The sequence below is a fragment of the Papio anubis genome, chromosome 13, assembly GCF_008728515.1.
Source record: "Papio anubis isolate 15944 chromosome 13, Panubis1.0, whole genome shotgun sequence".
Taxonomy (NCBI): domain Eukaryota; kingdom Metazoa; phylum Chordata; class Mammalia; order Primates; family Cercopithecidae; genus Papio; species Papio anubis.
Genome location: NC_044988.1, coordinates 67,438,828 through 67,454,372, shown reverse-complemented (window position 1 = coordinate 67,454,372; position 15,545 = coordinate 67,438,828). Strand labels below are relative to the sequence as shown.

The following is a 15,545-nucleotide window of genomic DNA, read 5'->3' as shown; positions in this document are numbered from 1 at the left end:
CCCGCCTCGGCCTCCCAAAGTGCTAGGATTACAGGCGTGAGCCACTGCGCCTGGGCAATCTAGGTACTGTTTTTGCACTCAGTGTCTGGTTCCTGTCACCTACTGGAGTAACTCGTTATCTGTTCAAGTCTGTTTGGCCAGCCCTTGGCCTGGTCTCATGCTATGTCATTTGGCCTATCCCCAAAGCCCTGTGTGTCCCCTATCCTGGGATCCCATACCACATTCTTATTTTCAATACCTTTAACACTTTAGTCCCAAAAAATAGGTAATAGTTTACTAAAATGCATACTCATACAAATGAGTGATTTGGGTTAGGAGATTAAGATAGGATCAATTTATGATCCTACAAAATATCTGACGGTAGGCAGTAAATGTGGCTTTAAGCTCAGCAGCCAAGGCAAAGAGGGAAATGCAAGCAGCTAGATTATTTCCAGTGTCCATAAGACTAAAAACATATTTTCTTATAAGAAGCAAAGCTTTTCTTGGAAGTTCCTAGGGCTGAAGGGAATTTCTTCTGCTGGGGACTCATAACAGGCATGATGTATATATCCCATGTGAACAAGCTTCTCAAGGGCCCTTGGCCACATAATCAGGTCATTAAATGTCCCTTGATGCAGGCTGATGGCAGAGACCAGAAGCACAGCTGGGTCAGGGCAGGACAAGGCAACCCAAGGGAATGATTCTCTGATGTTGGGTTTGATGTAAGAATAAAATTTTAATGACTTGAAAACAGTGGGTGGCAAACATTTTTTGTAAAGAGCCAGATAGTAACGATTTGAGGCTTTGTGGGCCATGGGGTTTCTGTTTTAAGCACTCAGTTCTGCCTTTGAGGAGTAAACACAGCAATAGACAGCACATAAACAAATGGGCATGGCTGTGTTCTAATAAAGCTTTATTTATAAAAGCAGGCTGTGGGCTGGATTTGGCCTGTGAACCATAGGTTGTCACCCAGGAGATAAAAGGGCTATGCATCCTTGAGACAATCAGCTGTGGGGGGAATATGTCTCTTAGCTTGGAATAAGAAGAATCAAGTTAAATGTTTGAGCTATTCTCTGGAGCAAGAATGCAGAGTACAGGCATTCATTCTGTGTTCCTATCATCAGACAGATTTGTGTGCTTTGAAAATCTAGCACATAGAGGTGGGATCCTGAAATAAGGAACAGAACATCCTGCCAGGGCTTGTGCCCGAGGAGAAAGTCACTTGGCAAACACCAGCAGGGTGGCATGAGAGACCCATCCAGGCTGGGTGGGATCTGAAGGAAGGAGACAGGCACAGTTTAGCAGATGGGCCAGCACAGTGCAATAACGTTTATGTAGGCCAGTGGTTCTCACAGTCTAACCCCCGGACAAGCTGTGTCAGCATCACCCAGGAACTTTTTAGAAGTGCAAATTCTCAAGCCCTGCCCCAGACCTATTAAATTCAGAGCTCCGAAATTAGGGCCCAACCATCCGCATTTGAACAAGCCCTCCAGGTGCTTCTAAAGCAAGCTCAGGTTTGAGAACTGCTGATGTCATCCATCATAACTTCTGCGTTTCTCCTCTTGAGCAGGGAGAGAGCCAGAGGATTCTCCAAAGCCAGGACCCAAGTCTTCTCTGACCATCAGTTTTGTTCAGAAAGCCAAGCGCCAGAACAACACCTTCCCATTCTTTTCTGAAGGAATCACATGGAACCGAACTGCCCAGGAGAAAGTGGCAGCCTTGGAGCAACAGGTTCTGATGCTCACTAAGGAGCTGAAGTCTCAGAAGGTGAGGTCTGGTCCCAGAGAGGCCCAGGTTCCAGTGGACCCCTCCAGTTCCTGGAGCCTTTCGAACAAACTAGATGGGATGCAGTAGCCCTGCTGGGCACCAGCAGGTGTGGTCTTTAAAGGCCAGCAGGCACTAGCTCTGGTGTTTAAAGGCCAAACTGCGAAAGGTTGAAATATGCTGTTGATTACTCAAGAACCTAATGTCACTCAAAGCAAGTCACAAAAGGGCACCAAGGGCAGGTATCTCTGGAGATCTACTCTAATAACTGTCTCTTGGACCCCTCCTGGAGGGCATGCATCGTCTCACCCCCTACCCAGAAAATGACAATATTTAGAGGCAGGTGATCTGGATCTAGGGTCACGGGAGAAGCTGTCGATAGAACTAGGGGGAGGCTTTGACCTGGCAGCTGATATCTGGGCACAGATATCTGAATGACTGTCACGAGACTGTCACAGGAGAAAGCAAACAAGCAGCATGTGTGTGCCCAGTGCTAAGCCAGGACCAACACAGAACAGTGACAGGAATATCTGGGCTTAATATGGTAAGAAGTTAATTATGAGAGTTACAAAAGGGAAGAGCTATATAGTCATTGTAGAAAACAGATCTCGCACACAGAGACATTAAAACTACTCCAAAATCCTACATCCCAGAGAGCAAATGGTATTAAAAGCCAGGGGCTACCTTATGAAGTAATGGGAGTCCCAGGGCGGGGATGTGAGGGGGTTTCAGCTCCGGGTGGGAGCCCCTCTTTAGAGTGATAAAAGTGACTAAGGCAGTTACATAAATCCCAAGGGTGGGGCCTGGTGGGGCCTGGTAGGGCCTGTGGTGGCAGTGGTGGGCTCCACTGAGGGCCTAGACTGCTTTTCCTCCAGAGAAAGGCCTCAGCTTTTATGTTTGAACTTTGGCTGCTTGGAGGCCCTTTCTGCTCTGTGTCCCAGTCCTGACTCCAGAGGACTTAGGCTGAGGAGGTGGGGCTTATGCCCTATTACCTTCTGAATACTTCTTATCACTTGTACATTTCTTTTCTTTTCTTTTCTGCCCTGTTTTGGGGGGAAGACATCTAGAAAAAATGCTCTCCCTATACCTGGTTTGGCCCCTCGTCTGCCTTTTCTGCCCCTAAGTAGTGACCACTGTTAGCAGATCTCAAGGGAACTGGCAGAGGCTTCATTCCTGGCATGTCAGGAGTTACTTTTTTTTTTTTTTTTTTTTAGAGGGGGTCTCTCCCTTTTCTCCCCGGGGGGCTTGAAATGGCAAACTTTGCTCACTGCAACCTCCACCTCCCGGGGTTAAACCATTTTCCGCCCCTGGCCCCCCCAAGGTGGGGGGTTTACGGGCCACCGCCCCCGTCCCCGCTAATTTTTTTTTTTTTTTTTTTGTATTTTTATTAGAGACTAGGTTTCACCATGTTGCAAGGCTGGTTTCGAACTCCTGACCTCAAGTGATCTGCCCGCCTCAGCCTCCCAAAGTGCTGGGATTACAGGCGTGAGCCACCGTGCCCGGCCAGGAGTTACATTTAATGAAGCAACTGGTGATTAGAGATTAGAGTTCTCAAAGGAGGGGGCTTATTTATTCATATGTTCTTAACTCATGTGTTTATTCACCAAATCTTTATTAAGGGCCTGTTATGTGCAGGTAGTGTTCCAGGTGCTGGGAAAGAACAATGAGCAAGAGGCACAGGCTCCGCCCTTATAGGGCTTGCATTTCATGGCAGAGACAAACATTAAACAAAGCACCCAAATGTGTAGTTATACCACGTGAAGTCCCGTCTGCTGCTGCTTAGCAGCCCAGCTGTCTTTTCCTCCTGTCATCATGGTGCTCCTGTTGTGAGGCTGCTGGACACTCCTGAGAACTGAGAGGGCGTGAAACAGAGCCACAGCAGCTACTCGATCCCTGGACTGGTAGAGCTTAAATCCCAAACCCAAACCTGGAAAGAAAAAGAAATCCTGAATATATGGGCAACCTCCCTTGACACAGTCTTTCTTTCTAATACATTACAAATTGTCAGATGAAGTAGAAAGGCCCCGGGAGACCTAGATTTCATGAAAGTTTGCCCCCGATTGCTCTGCATCTCTGGGGGACTCGTCATTCTTCAAAAAATAAAGGCAAGATTCTTGGCGATTAATAAGGGTTGCCCAGGCTATTGACAACTCCCATATATTCAGAGGGAAATTGTCAGGAGGAAGTTGTTGACGTATTGAAGAATCTGGATTTTTTTTTCACCAGGTAACCTTCCACCAGACCTCAACTTTGTGTCCTGGGACACACGGTCAAAAGGAGAATGAGTTGTGATTTATTTAGTTTATCTATTTATTGTGCAATATGAGTGGATTTGTGTGTTCTTCAACCCATTCCACAAATGCACTTCAGTCTTCAGGATGATTCAAAGCACCGGCCTTTAAATAAGACAGCACAGGCTCAAATTCTGGCCCTAAGAAGTTTCTTAACCTCTCTAAGCCTCAGTTTCCTCTTCTGTAAATGCAGTTACAGCCATGTTTACTGGAGAGACCTGTGCCCAGATTCATAAAGCCCAGTACCTGGCACCCAGCAGCTGCCCAACAGATGTAGGCTCTGGTTGTTCTGGCAATCACTGCAGCCCTCCTTACCCTCCATGTCGATCTCTTCCTGCCCTACAAGCAGCGAAGTGCCCTGCTGAGGGGCTCTGAGATGAGGCAGGAAGTGAGAGCCCATCAGTGCCTCCAGGAAATGTGCCGTGGGGCCATCGCATTGATCAGGGAACTTCGGTCTTTATTCCACATTAGGAAGGGAGGAACGGCAGTCCTGTCCTCTAGGGTTTCAACTATAGCCCAGATACTGAAACCAAAGAGGTGAGACAGAAAAAGCCAGCACAACTTCTGGGTGCCCAGTGGTGCCCCCAGGCACTCAGAATGCTGCTGGGACAGCCGCTGTGCATCTGAGACCCTCATTAGAGTCCCATCCATCAGCTGGGAAGATAGGCACCTGGACTCCCAGGAGCTGCCCCTGCGAGGTACCTTCCTGCGTTTCTTTAGTGGGAAGGCACCTCCTGTCTGCCTCAAGCTTCAGGATGACATGGGAATTCGGCGTCTTATCCTGGCTCACCTGGCCATTGCCAATGGCTTTAGTGACTCTTTAGGACTTTCCATCTCAAACACTGTGAGATGCTGTTGAGAGCACACTGGGGACAAATCCCTGCCCTTGGGCACCTCACCGTCTAGTAGGGCACCTCACTTCTCTAGTAAGAGAAGATGTGAACACGGGAACTGCTGGTATGAAGCGCGGCCCCAGGACTGTGCTGAGCCTTCCCATGTGTTTTCTCTGTCCTTACAATAGTTGTCATCCCCTTTCTCTGAAAAGGAAACTGAGGTTCTCAGAGCGTCTGCATGCTCAGGGTCTCCCAGAGGCTGAGCCAGCATTTGAGGAGCTCAGAGGAGTTAGGTGACTCGCCCATGCTCAGGCAGCTGGAAAAGCCAGGATTGGGGTTCTAACCTCCTTCTCCAGGTCTAGAGGCTGGGCTGCCTCCTCTCCTCCATAATCTCTTGGTGAGTCCCAGTATGAGACACAAGCACCAAAACTGCTCTTGAGAAAAAAATGAATGCACTCCCTGTATACCCCCTGGTGTCATATCAAACCACGGGGCGACTCCAATACCCATTAAGCCATTATCTGTCCCCACACCTGCAGCACTGGCCCCACAAGAGGTTTGGGCTCTAGGAGATAGCACCAGATGGCTGATTGGCCGGGGACTGACCCTTGGAGTTGACAGAACTACACCCAGCCTGAAGACCGTCTGCTCTGGCAGATGGAAGGCTGTTGTCTGTGGTGATGTTGGCCATCTGTTGGCGGCTGGGAATGATGAACCCCTCTGGAACCCTGCCTGCGGCCCTCTGGGGCCACCTTAGTTCAATCAGGATTACTGGGTAAAGGAACGTAATTTTTTAGCAAACTTGGTGGGGCAACGTGCAGCCTCTTACTTTCCTAGAACTCCAGCCAAAAACTTCAGAGGACATGCAAGAGGGCTGGGAGGTACCTTGGGCATGTCAGCTTGGGGAGGGGCACTTGGCACTTTCTCTCTCATGCTAGAGGCAGTTCTGAGTGGAGGAGGAACCGTTAGCCCCATTCATGAGAAAGCAGAGGTTCAGTGAAGAGGCCCCCGAGCCGCCCTCCTGAGAGTCACCTCATTACATACACCCCCACGGATCCAGAATGGGAACCAAGGCCTGTGAACTCCAAAGCCCATGCCCCTTCATCTGACCCCTGTAGGGCCCACCACTGGTGAAAGTAGCAATGCTCTAAAAAGATAAAGGGTTATTTTTTAAAGATGATTTATTGACTTTTAAAAATTTAAATAAAATAACAACTTAAGACCAGGTATAAAAATCTGAGATGAGGCCGGGCGCGGTGGCTCAAGCCTGTAATCCCAGCACTTTGGGAGGCCGAGGCGGGCGGATCACGAGGTCAGGAGATCGAGACCATCCTGGCTAACATGGTGAAACCCCGTCTCTACTAAAAATACAAAAAAACTAGCCGGGCGTGGTGGCGGGCGCCTGTAGTCCCAGCTACTCGGAGGCTGAGGCAGGAGAATGGCCTGAACCTGGGAGGCGGAGCTTGCAGTGAGCCGAGATCGCGCCACTGCACTCCAGCCTGGGTGACACAGCACGAGACTCCGCCCCAAAAAAAAAAAAAAAAAAAAAAAAATCTGAGGTGAACCAAACAACTCGATTGAGAGATATTAAAAGTACCACTTGGGCCGCGCATGGTGGCTCATGCCTATAATGCCAACAGTTTGGGAGGCTGAGGTGGGAGGATCTCTTGAGCCTAAGAGTTCAAGACCACCCCGAACAATGTAGGGAGACCCTGTTTCTACAGAAAATAAACTAATTAGCTGGGCATTGTGATGCATGCCTCCCAGCTTCCAGGGAGACTGAGGCAAGAGAATCACTTGAGCCCAGGAGGTTGAGGCTGCAGTGAGCCGTGATTGCACCGCTATACTCCAGCCTGGGCAACAGAGTGAGACCCTGTTTCAAAAAAAAAAAAAAAAAAAAAGCTTCATTTCATCAACCCCTCTATTTTTAAGAATTGGTCCTAAGACATTGCTTATAATCCAGACTTTAGGTTTCCTGAATTCATGACATTCTCACTCCTCATCTTACAAGTCCTACTGAGGCTCCCTCCCTCTGCCCTGGTTCCTTTCTTTCAAGCCTATTTTATTCTGGTACAAGAATTCTGGGGGTTGGAGGAGAGCCTCCTGGGCTGTTGTCTTGGTCTTAGATTCTGGGAGCCAAATGCAATAAGGAGACAGCTAGATGTAATGAAATGAGCTTTGGAGTCAACTCCCCAAAACTGAGGGAAAGATACCCACCTGGTTCTGCTCCTAGGGCAAGTCTGAACAATGATGTCTGTTGGTTATTTTACTGGGCAGTCATCCAAGGTAATCTCCAAGTCTCAGCTGAAGCAGAAAATGGCCTAGGCTCCCAGGTATCCTGGAGCCACAGGAATGTTAATCTCTCTCCACTGAGCCCTGAGAAGCTGACTTTGTCATTCTGAACATTCCAAACATTCCCTTTTGGTTTGCAATCACTGTGCTGTCCTCACCCCACCTTCCTGCCACACCCCAGGGCTCCCACAGCTCCATGGTAGTTCTTTCCTTCCTCCAGCTCTTTACTGGGGCTGTGGCTTGGCCACATTCAGAGGGCTGTCCCTACCCTCATCTCCCACCTGCTGCTTGGCCATCTCTGGCCCTTCTCATTCTTCACGGTTTCATTTAAATGCTCTGGACTGGTATTCCCCGCAACCTTCACCCCAGACAGAAGTCATTTCCTTTCCCACAAACACCCTTGTTCCCCTGACTTGCAGTAGATCATTCCACTGAGGTGGGTCGCGTTCATTCCCACCAGCCTTTGCAGTCCTTGGAGGTGGGAACTCTCACCAGTCCCTCTCTGGGCCACAGCACCTGGCTCAGGGCCTGGCCTGGCACCCAGTGGTGCTCGGTAAAGGTTGGACAGATGGATGGGCGTGTGAAAGGAAAAGAGAACCTGAGAAAGGATGGTCACTAGTCCTAAGGTTTCAGAAGATGCAGGCTAAGGTGGTCTTGTCATTAGCTTCTCCAAAAAAGTCATGGTTTCTGGCAGTTCTCCTCTAATATAGAATTGTTCTTAGCAAATAAGCCTATGCAGCCAATCCATTTGTTTTAATACTTTGGTATGGTATAGTTGACGTGTCTCTAGGAAACCATGTTTTTCCAAATGAGAAGCACAGAGCAGGGCAGTGTTGCCTGAAAGTCATACCTACCTGGTATGAGGTCCACGTGGGCCTGGCTGATCCTGGCCCAGAATGAATTCACATCCCTGCTTTAGGACAGATAGGCCTGAGTCCAGGCATGGCCCTCCCTGGGGACATTACAGGCTTAAAGGCACAGGGAGCTGAGCAGACCTTGAGTTCCTGTGTGAATCAGTTGACCCTGCTGAGGAATAAATCAAGCTCTGTTGTTTCTGAAATTTCTAGAGTTCCTTCCACCAGCTTTGCAGGCATCAGCTGGTGGGCTGGAGGGAACTAGGCACAAATGGGTTGAATGAGGCCCTCTGTGCGTGGCTTTACATGGGGATTGCCAGTGTATTTCCTCTTTAATGCTGCCTCAATTTGATTGGTAGTGACTAGATGCTATATTGAGAAGGATTCTGAGGCCTCAACTAGGCCATGCAGGAAGAAGTATGGGAGATGAACTAATAATGTCTGCCACAGGGATGATGAGGGAAAAGTAATGCCACATAGCTGCCACCCCTGGTTTTCTTAGTGACTGAGCACAGGCTTTGGAATCTGGCCAGTTGAGACTGAATTCCACTCTACTCTCTGCTGGGCCTCAGTTTGTTCATCCCTGAAATAGATGTGTATATGTCAGGGTATGGGTTCAGCTGCTGTAACAAAAACATCTCCACTGGGCATGGTGACTCACACCTGTAATCCCAGCACTTTGGGAGACCAAGGTGGGCAGATCATTTGAGTCCAGGAGTTTGAGACCAGCCTGGCAACATGGCAAAACCCCATCTCTACAAAAAAAAAAATACAAATATTAGCCTGGTGTGTTGGCATGTTCCTGTGGTCCCAGCTACTTGAGAGGCTAAGGTGGGAGGATCAGCTGAGCCCAGGAGATTGAGGCTACAGTGAGCCATGTCCGTACCACTGCACTCCAGGCTGGGTAACAGAGTGAGATGCTGTCTTAAAAAAAAAAAAAAAAAAGGTTCACAGCACTGTGGCCCAAAACGAGTGAGAAGTTTCTCACTCACATTAAAGAACCCAGAGGTAAGTGAGCAACTCTGAGCTGGCGAGCAGCCCTTTCTCAACACGTACCTTCTGCTGTGGCTCTGAGGCGGCCATGCTAGTTCCTGCCACTTCCCAGCCAGAAGCAAAGAGAACTGGACCAGGGGAGCATGTGTCTACTGGTTTTAAAGGTAGGACCCAGAAGCTGCCCATCTCACTTTTCATTTCCCATTTAGGCAGAACAGTCACTGGGCTACACCTCACCATGGCTTGGCTGGGAGATGCAGTTTGAAGCTGGGGAACCATGTGCCCAGCTAACACTCACTTGAACAGAGAAGGAGAAAGTGTCAGGATGAGATGCCACAGGGATGCTGCTGGGCACCTCTCAGGGTGGTTAGGAGAACTACTGATAACATATGCCCCGCTCTGGCGCCCAGCAGGCCCTCCCTGAGCTCACAAGATGCTTCCCTCTTCCTGCCCAGGAGCTGGTGAAGATCCTGCACAAGGCATTGGAGGCCGCCCAGCAGGAGAAGAGGGCGTCCTTCGCATACCTGGCGGCGGCTGAGGACAAGGACCGGCTGGAGCTGGTGCGGCACAAAGTGCGGCAGATCGCGGAGCTGGGCCGGCGGGTGGAGGCTCTGGAGCAGGAGCGGGAGAGCCTGGCGCACACAGCAAGCCTGCGGGAGCAGGAGGTGCAGGAGCTACAGCAGCACGTGCAGCTGCTTATGGACAAGAACCAAGCCAAGCAGCAGGTCATCTGCAAGCTCTCTGAGAAGGTCACCCAGGACTTCACGCACCCCCCTGACCAGTCTCCTTTGCCCCCCGACGCTGCCGACAGGGACTTCCTGAGCCAGCAGGAGAAGATCGAGCACCTGAAGGTAGGGGCCTTCCCTCCAGGGCCTGCCGGTCCTGCGGGTCCTCTGCCCCGGCCCTCAGGGAAGGGGTGCTCTCCACCCCTAAGGTTTGCTAGGTGGAGTGGGGGATATCCCTTCATCCTAGAATATTTACATTAGAAACACATGTTGATGGGAATATTACTCTACGCTTCTTCACTTTCTTCACCACAAGGCCCAGTGCAGTTTGCCTGGGCCTTGATTGACCCATTAACCAGTAGCCCTGGTATCCTGGGCTACTGCAACGTGAAGGTGCCTCTAGATTATCAAATGAGAGATGAAAGCCCAAGACTAGCTGAGTGTGGGGCCTGGCCTGGTCAGCCTCCCTTAGTGCCATCCCAGTGCACCCGAGAGCCCTAAGGGGCCAGCACAACCCTCCCCGCACAGTCCTGTGCCCGCACACCATACAGATGACCTGCAACTGGCAATAGTCACCGCTCCCATCTGTAGAATTTATAGGGTGTTTCCTGTGTGCCAGGCACTGCCCTCGGTGCTTCACCGCATTTAGTCCTCGTGCCAGCCCTGTGAGGTGAGGCAGCCACTGGTGTGCTCCCCCTTTACAGATGTGAATGCTGAGGCTGAGAAAGGTTAAGGAGCTTGCCTAGGGTCATGTGCTGAAGAAGTGGGGGAGCTGGAGTTGGGTTGGAGCTCATGTCTGCGGAGCTCCAGTCCATGTCTGGACTGTCTGCTCTGCTGCCACTTCTAGCTACTGCCACCATCCCTGCTCCCCCTTTCCTCCCCTTCTTTCCCCTTCTCTGTCCCTGTCTTTCCCTAGGCTTCCCCATCCCACAGGGACCAGTGGTGTCACAGGGGGTAGGAACTTTATGTGAGGTGTGTTGCCTGCCATGACCCGCAGCCTCCTCTCTAAAGGGTTGTGACAGGAACTGTCCCACTGGGAGGCCTGTGACTGTGGAGTGCACCCGTAGCCCCCACTGTCCCTAAAGGGAGCCATACAACCAGGGTTCGTCCTGCCCCAAACCCTGCCACTCACAACCACATATGTACAGTCAGATGCCATATAATAACGGGCTGCATATGTGGTGGTCCCATAAGATTACAATGGAGCAGGAAAATCCCTATCACATAGTGACTTCATAGCCGTTGTAACATCACGCTACCTTATCTATGTTTACATGTGTTTAGGTACACAAATGCCATTATGTGGCAGCCACCTATGGTATTCAGTACAGTAACAGGTGCACAGGTATGCAACCTCGGAGCAATAGACTACACCATCTAGCTGGGTGTGTAGTAGGCTAAATCACCTAGGTTTGTCTACGTCCACTCTATAATGTTAGCACAACAATGAAATCAACTAGCGGATCACAAGGTCAGGAGTTCGAGACCATCCTGGCTAACACAGTGAAACCCCGTCACTACTAAAAATACAAAAAATTAGCTGGGTGTGGTGGCAGGCACCTGTAGTCCCAGCTACTCGGGAGGCTGAGGTAGGAGAATGGCGTGAACCTGGGAGGCGGAGCTTGCAGTGAGTCGAGATTGGGCCACTGCATTCCAGCCTGGGCGACAGAGTGAGACTCCATTGTCACAAAAAAAAAAAAAGGGGGGGGGGGGAAGAAATCACCTAATGATGCATTTCTCAGAGTGTATCCTCATCATTAAGTGACACGAGACTGTACATATAGACATATAACCTTGAGAACTCTTGTGCTACTCTATCAAGGAACTAGTGGGTGAGGGCAGATGGAGAAAGAAAAAGGAAAAAGAAATCAGGAAGCTTTTGAGAGAAAAACTCTCAGTGAGCAGTGTTGAAGAGTGGCCACCACCCAAGCTTTGAAGTCTGACTGACCTGTTTGGCTGTTGGCTCTGCCTCTTTCTAGCTGTGTGACTTTGGGCATGTTATCTCACCTCTCTTCAAATAGCCCAACTAGTCCTCTTGACTAGGGCTGTTAGAAGGACAAAGGAAAAGGACGTGAAACCTGATTCACTTCCCTTTCATTCAGCAAAGACCGAAAACCCACATAACCAGTTCCTGAATCTTTTCCTTTATTTAGTCTGAAATCAGAGATTCTTTTGGGTTAAAATAAAATATAACCTTTCCAATGCAAATGCAGCTAGATGATTAGAAAGCTCTCAGCCCTCCACACAGCAGAGAAAATGCTTCCATCTGATTGCTTTTCTACCCTGCCTGCCCCCAGCCAGGCGTCTTCCTCTTCTTTCCACCCATACTGCCAGAATCCACTATGCAAGCCCTGATAGCGCAGCACACAGGGGTCAGAAAGATTTGTGGTGGCGCACGCCTGTGTTCCCATCTACTCTGGAGGCTGAGGTGGAAGGATCGCTTGGGCCCAGGAGGTGGAGGTTGCAGTGAGCTGAGATCGTGCCACTGCACTCCAACCTGGGTGAAGGAGTAAAACACCATCTTAAAGAAAAAATAATAAAAAAAGAAAGAAAAGGAAAAAAAATCAAAAAAAAAAAAAAAAAAAAGAGAGAGAGAGAGAACGCTAGATCAGCCAGGTGGCTTCAGACAGCCTGAGAGTTGATTGTAATCATGGACTCACTAGGAGACTGAGTGTGCCCCTGAATTTACATATTCAGGAATTTTCTTGATCAGTGAGCTCAGCTACATGGAGACTCTGGGTATGTGATTCACATTAACCAAGAATACACTAGTGGATGATCCTCAGAGGCCCAGTGTTTTGTGCTTTGTGCCTTAAAGGGTTGCATAAGGCCAAGTGTGGGTGGCTCACACCTGTAATGCCAGCATGTGGGGAGGCTGTGGCAGGAGGATTACTTGAGGCCAGGAGTTAGAGACCGGCCTGGGAAACATAGCGAGAGCCCATCTCTACAAAAAAATAAAAAAATAAGCCAGGCACAGTAGCATGTGCCTGTAGTCCCAGCTACTTGGGAAGCTGAAGCTAGAGGATTGCTCAAGCCCAGGAGTTTGAGACCAGCCTAGGCAACATAGCGAGACCCTGTCTCTAAAAAGAAATAAAATAAATTCACTAGGCATGGTGGCACCCGCCATAGTCCTAGCTACTCAGGAGGCTGAGGTGGGAGATCACTTGAGCCGCCCAGGAGTTCGAGGCTGAAGTGAATTGTGATCACGCCACTGCACTCCAGCCCGGGTAACAGAGTAAGACACTGTCTCTATTAAAAAAAAAAAAAAAAAAAAAAGAGAAAAGAGAAAGAGTTGCATGTAGTTGGTGTTCCTTATCTTTCAGCTTTTAGAAGACCCATCAAATATCCATTGTCTTGAGTCTGAGGATAGAGAGTGTTCAGGTTTCCTGCCTGCCCTGTGATTGAGGAACCCAACTTTAAGAAATGCCCCCTTGTTATTCAGACTTTGGTTTTGAGAACAGGATCATTGACCTCTTGAATATCAGATCAGGAAAGACTCAGAAATCTAGTCTGCCCCACTCCTTTTCTGGCAGGGACAGCTAAGCTGGGGTGAGGGGGCAGGACTGGCCCAGGATCAGGCAGCAAGAGGCAGGGCTGCAGCTAGAACCTGGCCTCCCACACCCGGGCCACCGCCTTCCATAAAGCACAGGGCCTAGTCCACGGGCATGGCCCAAAGAGAATTCCCGGGCTCCCACTTCCTGTAAAGGCAGGCAGGCTGGCTCTCTTCTTCCCCAGTCCCCCTTCTCCAGAGTTTTCCTTCTTTCATTCCACTGGTGACTGTCCTATGGCTTTTCTCTTTTCTGAGGTTTCTCTTTTTCCTCCCTACAGTTCTGAGCCAAGACGAACACTCAAGGTAGGGCACCGAGCTGGAGGGAGAGGTACTGCCCGACGCCGCCCACTGCCACTGCTGTTCCAGGCTGTGCTCACTCTGCCTCCCTGTCCGGCGTGTCTGTGCCTTCGCTGGGGCTGGAAGCAGGGTATCTTATGTGACAAAAGCCTTCTTTCCAAAGCCTTAGAAATACCAGCGTGTGGCCGAGCATGGTGGCTTGCCCCTGTAATCCAGTGCTTTGAGAGGCCACGGTCGGAGGATTGCATGAGTCCAGGATTTTGAGACCAGCCTGGGTAACATAATGAGACCTCGTCTCTACAAAAAATTAAAAATTAATTAGCTGGGTGTAGTGGCACACACCTGTAGTCCCAACTACTGAGGGGCCTGAGACGGGAGGATCACTTGAGCCCAGGAGGTCGAGGCTGCAGTGAGCTATGATCATGCCATTGCACTCCAGCCTGGGTGACAAAGTGAGACCCTGTCTCTAAAAATAAAAAAGAAAGAAAAATAAATATCCATGAACACGTCTAGGCCTGGGAGGAGGAAGGGGTGGTATCAAGGAGGGAGACCCAGCGGTGTGGAGCAGTGGCCGGCGCCAGAGCTGGGTCTGCTTTCTCTACACAGTGCCTGCGGGGCACCTGCCATGGGCTGAACACACCTGGGTTTGGATCCTGGCTCTCTTTCGTGACAAGGGGGACTTACTTTCTCTGTGCGTGTTTCCTCATCTGTTAAGTGGGAATTAGGGCACTTTAATATTTATCCCACAGCCTTGTGGATGTGAGGGAGATGGGCCAGGTCGTGGTAGGTCCTTTCCTCCACTGCAGGGGGCTTGTCGTATGTTCCCGGGCATTGGATTCGGAGCTCTGTCAGCCGACTGAGGGGATGGGTGCAGGGTAGGGAACAGTAGCTCTCGAGCTGTCGTGCAAACTCAGTGAGGGAGACAGTGCTCACGTTGCACTTGCCACATGCCAGACACTGTTCTGAGCCTTTTGCACATATTAACTCACAGACTCCTCTCCCAGCAGCATGAGGCAGTGCTGTTATTATCCTCATTTTCCAGATGAGAGGATGCGGCACAGAAAGGTTAAGTAACTTGTCCAGGGGCTCAGCGGTCAAGATAGAATTGCCACCCAGACAGTGGGGCCACAGCATTCATGCCGCTAACCACCAGGCGGTGCCGGTACATGGCCAACGCCAGCATCTTCAATGTGTTGTTGTACTGTCTGATGGGTGGGAGAGGTCACACGAGCCTGCATGCGTGTAGCCAGAAGACACCAAAGGACAACCAACCCTTGGAGGGCAGGGACTAGAGTATGGGCATCCAGGTGGATTCCAGCTGGTGGGGAGCTCAGATGGTGCGCAGCAGGAAGTTTGGTGGTTGGGGCTTTAGAATGAAACAGTCCTGGCCAGGCACGGTGGCTCACACCTGTAATCCTAACACTTTGGGAGGCTGAGGTGGAAGAATTGCTTGAGACCAGGAGTTGGAAAATAGCCTGGGAAGCATAGTCAGACCTCGTCTCTACAAAATCAAAAAATTAGCTGGGCGTGGTGGTACATGCCTGTAGTCCCAGCTACTTGACAGGCTGAGGTGGGAGGATTGCTTGAGCCCGGGAGGTTGAGGCTGCCGTGAGCTATGATCACGCCACTGCACTCCAGCTTGGGCAACAAAGCAAGACAAACAAAAAGTATTAGACAGACCTGGGTGTGGTCACATCTGCCTTATACTGGCTGTGCCTTAGGCAAGTTATCTCCCCTTTCAGAGCCTCTGAGGCCTTGCCTGTTATAGGAATAATAAAAGAACATCCCTTCTAGGATTGCTGGGAGGATGAAGTGAGAGAATATATGCCTCATGGTGTTGGTGAAGGGAGTGATGCAGGAAGCCTGCACAGCGTCTGTATTCATAAGTTTCTATATCTCCAGACACTAAAGTGTTAGACTCCAGAGAGAGTGGGGAGTGGTCCTGGAAAGGCCTGATGCTCATGGGA

The 15,545-nt window shown here is 50.1% G+C and overlaps 1 protein-coding gene across 6 annotated transcripts in view; it reads left to right on the top strand.

Moving 5' to 3' along the window:
* The window catches only part of TBC1D2 (TBC1 domain family member 2), a 62,770-nt gene that overhangs the window by 31,107 nt on the left and 16,118 nt on the right, over window positions 1–15,545 (top strand). For 4 of the 6 annotated variants that reach the window (XM_009188437.4, XM_003911457.5, XM_021927329.2 and 1 more), the window contains 2 exons: window positions 1,550–1,746; window positions 9,462–9,857. In XM_009188437.4, coding sequence (XP_009186701.1) covers window positions 1,550–1,746; window positions 9,462–9,857 — 593 coding nt within the window. Of the gene's footprint in view, window positions 1–1,549; window positions 1,747–9,461; window positions 9,858–13,569; window positions 13,709–15,545 lie in introns of those variants that run through there. The other 2 variants (XM_031654346.1, XM_009188438.3) reach the window with 2 other exon arrangements.